General features: G+C 32.8%; 2 protein-coding genes across 2 annotated transcripts; both read left to right on the plus strand.

Annotated features, from left to right (window-relative positions):
* Positions 1–3,224: 3,224 nt before the first annotated feature.
* On the plus strand, positions 3,225–3,767 carry LOC127129765 (uncharacterized mitochondrial protein AtMg00810-like). Its single transcript, XM_051058893.1, has one exon. The coding sequence runs from the start codon at positions 3,225–3,227 to the stop codon at positions 3,765–3,767; it is 543 nt and encodes a 180-aa protein (XP_050914850.1).
* A 4,444-nt stretch (positions 3,768–8,211) lies between these two features.
* LOC127128931 (potassium transporter 5) lies at positions 8,212–11,556 on the plus strand. The gene is made up of 9 exons (XM_051058283.1): positions 8,212–8,318; positions 8,417–8,579; positions 8,670–8,895; positions 8,994–9,242; positions 9,337–9,387; positions 9,481–9,741; positions 9,831–9,998; positions 10,097–10,351; positions 10,437–11,556. The coding sequence occupies exons 2-9, from the start codon at positions 8,445–8,447 to the stop codon at positions 11,315–11,317; spliced, it is 2,226 nt and encodes a 741-aa protein (XP_050914240.1). The 5' UTR covers positions 8,212–8,318; positions 8,417–8,444; the 3' UTR covers positions 11,318–11,556.
* The last annotated feature ends 460 nt before the right edge of the window (positions 11,557–12,016 follow it).

Consider the following 12,016-nt stretch of genomic DNA (forward strand, 5'->3'; position numbering starts at 1 on the left):
GGAGGTATATATGGTGAGAGAAGAGGGGGACCTAAAAAAGACATCATCAACAACACATTTATTTTTGTGTTTATTCCATTTTATTTAAATCCATAGAAAAGGAGGGAAGAAGGTCACTAACTGGAGGGAAACATGTGGTACATAGAGAGAGAGAGAGAGAGAGAGAGAGAGAGAGAGAGAGAGAGAGAGAGAGGTATTAATTTGCTGCCAACATCTTTCTTTGAGGGAAGAGAAATGACCAATAAAAATTGCTTTTGCTGATTAATAGAGGGGGATATCCTGAAAGAGAAACGTTTTTTCAGAAGTTTTCTTTGTTTCTCTCTCAACTGTTCATCATCCCTATCATTCATCACTCTTCCTTCTTCTTCTATTGTTGTACCAACATATTTCCTCATCTTCACACTCAAAACTAACAACAATCATAACCTCTTCCACTCCTCTTTTTTCTCTCAAAAACGCAACAACTTAACAGAATAACCTTCACATTCACTTTTCCCTTCAACCTTCAACACCCTCATTTCATCTTTGACCCAAAACCTCAACAACCACCTTATCATAATAGACCTTCTTCTTATTTTTTTGAATAACCACCTTCCTCCCTTTCAAGTACACCAACTCAACCATTTACTCCCTCCAACTCAGCCGTTACGTCTCACCTACACCACTCAATACAACCAATAACTCCACAAAATACATTTTTATGTAAATTCAAAGATCACACTACAACTAACCTCCTTTTTCAACCTTAATTGCACACTCTTCATCTCTCACAAAATAACCTTTCACACACTAACAACAACCATAAGATAATCATGAAACCTCCATTTTCATCACAACTCGCAATTTCGCAACAACATCGTAGCAACGATATTAACAACACAATGACACGACGTCTGAGTTGAATATGTACATATGAATTGCTGTTCTAACTGGTTTTTAATTTCAGCATGGAGTATTGTTGAGATGTGTGTATGATAATGCTTGTTTATGGTGTCAAAGAGAGAATATTCTTTCTAGATTTTGCTTATTGTTTTTTTGGCCTTTTCTTGAAGAAAACCGTATGAAAAGGGGAGTTTTGGAAAAGTTTAGTTTTTTTGTTTGGTTCATCTACACGACACTCTCTCCATTTCATGAGGAATATGTGGTCTGCAAAGTTTATTTCAATTTGTTTTTGTTCATCTATTTCCATTTTTCTTCTTTTATTTTTTATTCAATGTCTTTAGTTGACATGTTGAAGGTCATGGGTGGAGTGGTTGAAGCTCACGACTCCCAACCCCCATGACTTGAGTTCAAGTTCTGTACACCCTTTTTTCTTATTTTTTATGATTTTCGCTTTACTTACCATTAGTTCATGTTTCTTCTCTTATATATTTATCCATGCCTTTGCTTGACATATGAAGGTTATGGTTGATGGTTAAGGCTCATGTCTCCTAACCCTTGTAACCTAGGTTCAACTCTTGCTGCCACACTTTCTCATTTTGTGTATTTTCCTACTTTTTTCTACTTTCTTTTTGTTTTGTTTTGGCATTTATTTTAATCGAATAAATTATCATTTTTTTTAATTTTGAAGCATTTAGTTATTGTTATTTATAATTCATTTGTAATTTTGTTTTCGTGTTTATTTTTCCATTTTTATTTCGATTACGATCAATGTAATTTCACAATATTAATGATTAATAAAGTGTGATACGTGTGGATTTTGTTCTATTTTGTTTGAGCCATTTCATTGCTAAACATTTGATTCTTATCTGTGGATTCAACATTTTCTATATCGTTATGTCGCCGATTCATTATCGATATATTGATTGTATTTTGTCGCGTTATGACCTTTGCATACGACATCTCATTTATTGTCGATACTCACAAACCGACTTTGAGCACATTATCTAGGTTTTCACGTTAGCATTTCTCTTGATTCATGATGATAAAAAATGATCCAACGTTGTTGTTGTTTAAATCGAATTTGAACTCAACTTCCATTTGTCTTGCACGTCCTTGCGTTATGTGACCTCCATTCACATCCTCGCATCATGATTCTAATCTGTGCACATTCTGTTTTTACTTATTTCAATTTTATTATTATAAATGTGTGTTGTACATATGACTTGTGTGTTGTTATCTCCGATTCACATGGCTTACTCTTGGGCCTTCTTACAATGAGACCATTTCCTTGTGCACGTACACTCATTTACTTGCGTTTGTTATTTGGGTTCGATTTAATCATTTCATTATCTCATATCCCCATTCAAAAAAATGTACCCCCACTCCTATGACATGTAATAATTTTATCGTTTTATTCTTAATTGCTTTGTTTAGGTAGTTTCTAACACAAGATTAAAATCAACCCCTTTTCAAAAAGAACAAAGATAACAACTCGATCCGACGTCGAGTATTTTCTCAAAGACCAAACCATTTCAAACCCCTTCATCTCTATCCACTTCAACCTTTTTAAACTCTCCAACCATTTCATTTAAACTCTTTCGCAATCGTTAATAAAATGCTTGATTCAACGTCAAGCCATTTTTCCAATAAAAACCAAAAACACTTAATGCTTATCAAACACTTTTCAATAAAGATGTAAATGGAACGGGCTAGATACCACAAGCTCCTGAGACTAAGATTTGAGATGGATATCTCGCTCATCTTAGCTCTCGCCATCATTCAAAACTTTCAATGTCGTTTCTGTAAACCTTTTCTCAATCAAATTATCAAAACACCTAAAAATATCAAACTCTTTTACAAATAAGATGGAAACGGAACCGATCAACTATAGTGAGGCTTTAAAGAATATGAAGTGGAAGTCAACTATAGTCGAAGAGTTACAAGCAATGGAAAGAAAGAACACATGGGAGTTGGTCGAATTTCAGCACATACAAAAGCTATCAAAGTGGAGTGGGTGTTTAAGTTGAAGCACAATGTTGATGGGTCGATAGAAAGACATACAGAGAGATTGGTAGCTCGAGGATTTCTTCAGCGAGCAAGACTCGACTACTCTAAAGTCTTTTCACCTATCGCAAGATTAGAAACTGTTCGACTAGTGTTAGCCTTGGCATGTAAGCAAGGTTGGTCGATATTTCACTTAGATGTGAAATTGGTATTTTTGAATGAACCTTTAGATGAAGAGGTGTATGTCACACAACCTCATGGATTTGTGATTCAGGATGAAGAAAGGAAAGTATACAAGTTTCACAAGCACTTTATAGTCTCAAGCAGGCACCTAGGGCATGGAACAAGAAGAGCGACTTGTACTTGCTCGAATTGGGATTCGTCAAATGCAAATCTGTGAGTATGATGTCTATGTTCAAGTTGTGGCACAAGATATAACAACCATCTGCTTATATGTCGATGACTTGCTAGTAACTAAAAATAACTTGAAGAAATTGTCAAAGTTCAAAGAGCTGATGAAGAAGGAATTTGAAATGTCGGATCTGGGAAAGTTGTCATACTTCCTAGGCATGAAATTTCAAATGTCGAAGCAAGTTATGGTGCTACATCAAAGAAAGTATGTCAAGGAGATACCCAAGAGATTCATGATGGATGATTTGACTCCTGCATCTTCGCCTATCGAACCAAATTTGAAGTTTGAGAAGCATGGAGAGGAAGACAAAACCGATGCAACTTTGGTCAAACAAATTATTGGATCTCAGAGATACATGTGCAACAGTCGACCTGATATATGTTTCTCAGTCGAATTAGTGAGCATATATATGAGTGAACCAAGGGTGTCACATATGATGGTTGCAAGAAGAATCCTGAGATACTTATAAGGATCAACAAACTATGAAATTTTATTTCGATGAGACACTGAAAGTAAAGAAGCTATGGTTACTTGTTATTCAGATGTTGATTGATGTGGAGATAAGGAAGATCTAAAAAGCACTACTGGATGTTTCTTTCAATAATTTGGTGCCTCAATCTCATGGTACTCGAGAAAGGAATCTGTGGTGGCATTATCATTGTGTGAGGCTGAATTGTTGGTGTAAGCCCTAGAGGCCAATACTTTTCGTACTTGTATCGAATTATTTATTAATAATAAAAGGCTTTTTCTTTATTATGTTTGTTTAATAAAGTCCCTAGAATAGATAGTCCGTTTAATGTATCAAGTATGACTTAATCATGAGATCACATTAAACATAAGGACACTATTCTTAAAGTATCCGTAGTCGAGCTTTATTGTGAAGTGAGATAACATTAAAGCATTAAGACTATTATGTATATAGACTGATGATCACATCTCATGGATCATGGATAAGGAGTTATCAAGTCTTAAACATAGGTATGAATATTAAGAGTAATATTTATACTGGATTGACCCGCTATGAGAATACTATATAGAATGTTATGCAAAGTGTCATAAGTTATTCTCATGGTGATAGTGGTGTATACCACCCTTCGGCCTGAAACCACTATGGATCTTAGATGTAGAGTCGAGTGCCTTATTGTTGATCAAACGTTGTCCGTAACTGGATGACCATAAAGATAGTTGATGGGTACTCCATGAAGCATGCTAAGGGACATGAGTGACCTAGATGGAATTTGCCCATCCTGCGTAACATGATAAATGTCTATGGGTCCAATATTGATCTGGACAAGGAATGACGCGATCTATGCCTTGTGTTCAATATAGACATAAGGGAAAAAGGGTAATTATACACATAATTATTATCACAGAAGGATTTGTCAGATCACATGACATTTTCGTGTCTTGGGTAATAGTGACGTGTTGCTAGATACTGCTCACTGTTTATTATGTTAAATACGTGATTTAATATAATTGCCAATGCCGCGAAAACCTATAGGGTCACACACAAAGGACGGATTGATGAGAGATAGAGTAATTAAGGAATACCGTAATGTACGGTGCCCTTAAGTGAATTATAGAACATCGTAAGGTACGATGTACTTAAGTAGAATAAGAAATATGGTAAGGTACCACGCGCTTAAGTGATTTTGGCATATTATAAGATATGGGCCGTATACACTTGAGTGGGCTTTTTAGGTTGTAGCCCACACAAGTGGTTCTATAAATAGAACCCTTGTGTAGAAGCATTATAGTAGTTGCAATTTCGTTTCTCTCACTCTCTCTCACTCAAAGCCTTCATTCGTAGCAGCTAGCACTGAGATTGAAGGAATCCGTTCGTGTGGACTGAGTAGAGGCGTTGTCATCGTTCAACGTTCGTGATCGCTCCGTAAATCTGCACCAAAGGTTACAATCGCCACAAGAGGTAACGATTCTATCACTGATCATGCCCATTTGTAAGGATCATTAAAGGAGAATTTTTAAATTCCATTGCGTTTTGGATCGCCCTTCTCCTTCATGAATATATAGCAAGATCCTATGCTACATGTAAAGCAATTTGGATCAGATCTGTGTTGGAAGAGATCAAGGTCGAAGTGAAGAAACCTCTGGTACTGTATATCGACAACAAGTCAGCCATAAATCTTACGAAGAATCCCGTTTTGCATGGAAGAAGTAAGCACATAGAAACTAGATTTAACTTCTTAAGGGAAAAGGTAAATCAAGGTGAACTTGAAGTAATACATTGCTCAAGTGAAGCACAATTGGCCGATATTTTCACCAAAGGATTGAAGATCGACAAGTTCCTAACGTTGAGAAAGAAATTAGGAATAGTTCTGATCGACAATGATTAATATGTTTTCACAACTTGGATTATAGGGGGTATGTTGAGATATTAGATATAATTCAAGTTGAGTTGTGTGGCCCAAACCCAAAGCTAATTAGGGTTTAGGATTTATTACTTAGTTTGTTATTTTACTTAGTATACAAGTCACTTAGGTGTATATAAATACACAGTTTGTAATTCAGTATTATCATTCAATTCAATAATACAATCATTATTTTATTATTCTCTCTTTCTTTCCTCACTAAAAGTCTCTTACGCACTAACAAAATGTAATCTTTTAGGTGAATATGTGATGTGTCTCTCACAAAGGTATTTATCTAAAAGAAGAAGTCCCACAATATTCAATGTTCCCTAGTGAAAAATTTCCTCAACAAGATGAATGTCGATAAAATAAAAATATTTTTATGGTGGTAGAATGAGAAGATAAAAAACCAAAGGCGGTTTAGGTTCTTGGTGGACATAGCATAATTTTGTATATTACTTTGCTTCTTTTGATTGTATACTTGGTATTTTTTAATCTTCTTTGACCATACATTTTGCCTAAGTGGATTTACCTTTCTCTTTTATCATATAAGATCAGGATCAAATGACACCAAAATATCAAACTTAGTAACATGACATCTTTGATAACTCTTCACCATATGTCCGTATAACAAAATTCACCGTTGAATTGAAAGTTATTATCATATAGATCACGTCTATAAAATTTCACATCAATAAAAAAATATTTGATATGTTAAAGAAAATGATAAAAATTAATGGTTTTATGAAGTTTGTAAGACGTTCGTTTTTATGTATCTTGTTAACATGTCAAATGATTTTTTAGTGATATTAAATTTTATAGACATTATCTATATGATAATAGTTTTCAATTCAACGATGAATTTTGTTATATGAATATGCGGTAAAGAGTTATCAGATATGTTATATTATTAAGTTTGACACTTTTATGTCATCTGATCCGTTATATATATATATATCTAATAGATATATATATATATATTATAAGATATATATAATATATATAATATAGATAGATATATATAGATCTATAGATATATATATAGATATCTATAGATAGATGATATATATAATATATATATATATATCTATATATAGATATAATATATATATATATATATATATATATATATCTATATATATATTCTATAATATATATATATCGATACTTATAATATATCATATATAATATATATTATATTATATATATATATATATATATATATCTATATCTATATATAATATATATATATATAATATATATATATTCTATATCTATATCTATAATATATATATAATCTTATAGTATATATCTATAATACTATCTATATATATATATATCATATCTAGGGGCGGCCCTGTGGGGGTGCGAGGAGTGCTACCGCACAGGGCCTCCGACTTTTTAGACTCCCAAATTTGATCGATAGGGTCAATATAAATATAAGACTAACGAATATATATCACTAATTCCATTTTAATATATGATTGTAGTGTAGTCTAGTGGTGACCATACTATTTTGGTAGTAATACAATCTGGGTTTGATTCCTTGTTCTTACATTTTATATATATTTTTACTAAATAAATTACATTTAAATTTATTTAAAATTTAATATCGCAGTTAACCTAATTAATTTGTTTTTCTTTTATTAATACATTTTATAGATCTATGAAAATATTTGAGATGTAATTTTGAAAATATTTATATTTTTGTATCATTGTGAATCACTACATTAATAAATTTGAAATAGTAGTTGTGAGACTTTGAAAATTTATAATTTTCCATTGTTGTTTGTTTATTAAATAAAACACTTCATTATTAATATTGTGGAAATTATTCAAAGAATTTTTTACTTTTATTAAATGGTATAAACTTTTTTTTATAAATCGAAGATGATAAGAGAAGAAAGACGCGAATAACTAAACTTCGATAAATCAAATTTCTACATAGTATTTTTTATCATCTTTATTTCTATATATTTAATTTTATTTTAAATTAAGTAAAATATTTTTTTTAATTTGTTGTATTTTTATCTATTAAATATCTAATTTTAAAATAGAACATGCCTCCAATCGATTGGGACGACCCTATATATATATATAATATATATATATATATATATTATATATATATATATATATATATATATATATATATATATATATATATATATATATATATATAGATATATATATATATATATTATATATATATATATATATATATATATATATATATATATATATATATATCTATATATATATATATATATATATTATTTTTTAAATAAAATACATAAGAACTTTAAGCAGGAGTTTGAAAGTGGACTAGGTCAATTTTTTATTATTATTAAATTGACCAAGTCATGTTAATTTGTTTGATTCCGCGGTGAAAGCAGGTAAATGTAAAGATAGTTTTACCACTTGCCTAAGTTTGTGGAAAACCATCACTCCCATTTTTCAAAACAAATTCTTCCACATTTTTCTCTTCTAACTAACATAAAACTAACTCCTTCCCTCACTTTCTCAAACAATCTCACTCTCTTACATATTCATATTTTTCAAGCTAGTCTCCGCTGCATGTTTGTTATTGATGACTAGTAACTGTTTCCGTTCATAATTTGCTTGCACATTCATAATTGTTGGTGATCAAGGTAAACTGCACCTTCTTTAAACTTATCTCATGTGAGCTTAAGATTGACTCCTTTTTTAATTTTCTCTATTTTAACCATCCCTCCATGATTATAACCAGATACGCACTCTTCTCTCCCTCGACTAAAATGCCTTTAGAAGAAGAAGCCGTGGTTGTCGACATGGACAACATAGAAAAGAATAACCATCCTACTCGAAGGTATAAAAGAAATGATTCTCTAGAAATCGAAGCTCGAACCCCCTCTCACTCCCGTGACCCGAAAGTAAGTGAGTGTAACCATTTTTAGTATTAGACATATGCATGGTACCTTTTCCAACTTTCATGGACAAATTAATTATTCATGATTGAGCAGGGAGAATCAACTACCTTAATGCTACAACTGGCATTTCAAAGTCTCGGAATAGTTTACGGAGACATTGGAACCTCGCCAATGTATGTGCTTTCAAGTGTCTTCCCACAGGGTATAAAGAACAACGATGATGTCTTGGGTGTTTTTTCTTTAATCTTTTACACGCTCACTCTCATTCCTTTGATCAAGTATGTTTTCTTCGTCCTAAGGGCAACCGATAACGGCGATGGTGAGGACTATTATTAGTTTTTATTTTTGTGGTAATATAAAAATTTTAGAGCTTTTTTAGTAACTAGCAATCTGAATTTGAACATAATTATTTTTTAGGTGGAACATTTGCTTTGTATTCTCTCCTATGCCGTTACGCCAAAGTGGGACTTCTTCCGAATAAACAAGAAGAGGACGCACAAGTGTCTAATTATCAGCTGAAATTGCCAAACAACCGTGAAAAGATGGCATCAAAGCTTAAATCTATGCTTGAGAACAGTCACTGTACGAAGGCTTTCCTCTTAATTGCTACTTTGCTCGGAACTTCCATGGTCATCGGTGACGGTGTTCTTACCCCTTGCATATCTGGTAAGTAATGTCACAAACACCATTGAGTATCGATGTACGCGCTACAAACATAAACACACGTAATGTTCCAACAATGTTGTTCCATTTGTTACAGTATTATCCGCTGTTGGAGGGATCAAGGAAGCTGCTAGCAGCATAACTGAGAGTAGGTACTCTTGTTTTATAATTTAGGTACAGGTTATGAATTTAGATAGTTCTTAATCAATGATTTTGGTTTGTGTTGGTTCCGCATATGCAGATCAAATTGTTTGGATATCAGTGGCAATCTTGATTCTTCTTTTTATGGTTCAGAGATTTGGAACTGATAAAGTTGGTTACAGTTTTGCTCCCATAATCTGTATATGGTTCGCTCTCATTGCCGGGATTGGCCTATACAATTTCATCAAGTATGATGCATCAGTTATAAAAGGATTAAATCCAAAATACATAGTAGATTATTTCGTCAGGAATAAAAAAGAAGCATGGATTTCTCTTGGTGGCATTGTTCTCTGTACAACAGGTTCATAATCATATCATATATACAAATAATAATCACTTTTTATCAACTCTAGAATCTAGATTTGATGAGAATGTTTTTTATTCATGCAGGAGCTGAAGCGTTATTTGCTGATGTTGGACATTTCACAGTTCGGTCTATACAGATAAGTATGTGTTGTGTTACTTATCCTGCTCTTATTTTTGCTTATGCTGGACAAGCCGCATTTCTTCGCAAAAACAACGATCTTGTTAGTGCCACATTCTTTAAGTCCATACCAGGTAATTTCAAGTTAGAATCATGAACATAGTCCTTATTATTTCCAGGTCTAAAATCAGCGTTGCAGCCGCTAACTGGTGAAGGTTTTCATGTGTTGCAGGCCCTATGTATTGGCCAATGTTTGTGGTTGCTGTTTTGGCAGCAATAATAGCATCTCAAGCCATGATCTCAGGGACTTTTTCTATAATCCAACAATCTCTATCCTTAGGATGTTTTCCTCGGGTGCAAATTATACATACATCGGAAAAGTATGAAGGACAAGTTTATATTCCAGAAGTTAATTACTTCCTCATGATTGCTTGTATTGCCATCACTATTGGATTTAAAACCACAACAGAAATCGGCAATGCCTATGGTAGCTCCTAATTCTTTTGCCCTCATATGATCTAAAATATTTTGGAACAATGAAAATTCTGAATGATCAAGTTTGTGCAATGCAGGGATAGCAGTGGTGTTTGTGATGACACTAACATCTGCTTTTCTGATACTAATCATGGTCTTGATATGGAACACTCACATAATACTGGTCATCGCCTATGCTCTCATCATTGGTTCAGTGGAGCTTATTTATTTAAGTTCAGTTTTATACAAATTTGACCAAGGAGGTTATCTTCCTCTTGCATTCGCGGTGTTGCTAATGTTCATTATGCTTATTTGGAATAACGTGTATCGGAAGAAATACTATTATGAACTCGATCACAAGATTTCTCAAGAGAAACTCAGAGACATTGCTTGTGACACAAGTTTATGCCGATTACCAGGGCTTGCAATGTTTTACTCAGAGCTTGTTCAAGGTATTCCGCCAATTTTCGAGCACTTTATTCAAAATGTACCTGCACTTCATTCCGTCCTTGTCTTTGTTACAATCAAATCTTTGCCTATTAGTAAAATCCAAAGAGAGGAAAGGTTTCTCTTTCGCCGAGTGCAGCCTAAAGAGCTCAATGTATTCCGATGTGTTGTTAGATATGGATACACCGATGTCCGCAATGAGCAAGAGCCTTTTGAGAAGCTAATGCTTGAGAGGTTAAAGGAGTTTATTGTCAATGAAAATTATTGTTTACAAGATGTTAGTGATGGTGAAGCTAAAGTACAAGAGGGAGCTGAAAAAGAGATTGAAATAATTGAACAAGCATCAAGGGCAGGTGTTGTTCACTTGGTTGGTGAAAATGAGGTGATTGCTAGGAAAGGAGCTGGCATATGGAGGAGGATTATGATTGATTATTCTTACAACTTTTTGAAGAAAAACTTGAGGGAGACTGAAAAACTATTTGATATTCCTCAACAACGTATGGTCAAAGTGGGAATGACTTATGAACTATAATTTTAAATAAAGTTATCAACAAATCTCAGAGGAGGAGAAGAAAAAGAAAAACTAGGAATAAAGGGTAATTGATGTAGTTATGGATATTTTTTCAGTTGGGTATCTCTCCACAACTACAAAGATAATCTCTCGAGTCGTTAAGAATTATAATTGACATGAAAGCTTTTCATTAAAAGAATTTAACATTGTTGAAGTCAGAGTTGAATTCAAACTCGGAATCTGTACTTAAGCGAGAAGATATTGATTTTTATTTTGTAGTTTTTGTTGGTTTAATAAAATAAGAGATTATGATCTAATCAAGTCAAACAAATATTGTATTTTGCGGAAATATGAATGTTTTTATAAATGATTTAAGAATAAAAGGAAAGGACTATTGTTTCATATAAAAACAAATTAGTGAAAAACTCGGGCATATGTGTAAATTTACTTTAAAACAAATTATTATAATTTATTATATGTAATTCATGAAAATCCACTTAATGAAAATACTTCACTATTTAGTTACATTTAATAAACACACACAATCTCCATTGCAATGATTGAAAAAAAAACTTATATATAGAGTGGTATTTTGAATCGAAGTCTAGTTTCAATAGGGATAATTTTATGTTTCGACGGAAGATGTGCATGTTGTAGTCGAAATATGTTCAAGCATGTAGTAGTCGAAACATGTTCTAGCATGTAGTTGCATAAGTTAGT

Source organism: Lathyrus oleraceus, chromosome 3 (genome assembly GCF_024323335.1).
Source record: "Lathyrus oleraceus cultivar Zhongwan6 chromosome 3, CAAS_Psat_ZW6_1.0, whole genome shotgun sequence".
Taxonomy (NCBI): domain Eukaryota; kingdom Viridiplantae; phylum Streptophyta; class Magnoliopsida; order Fabales; family Fabaceae; genus Lathyrus; species Lathyrus oleraceus.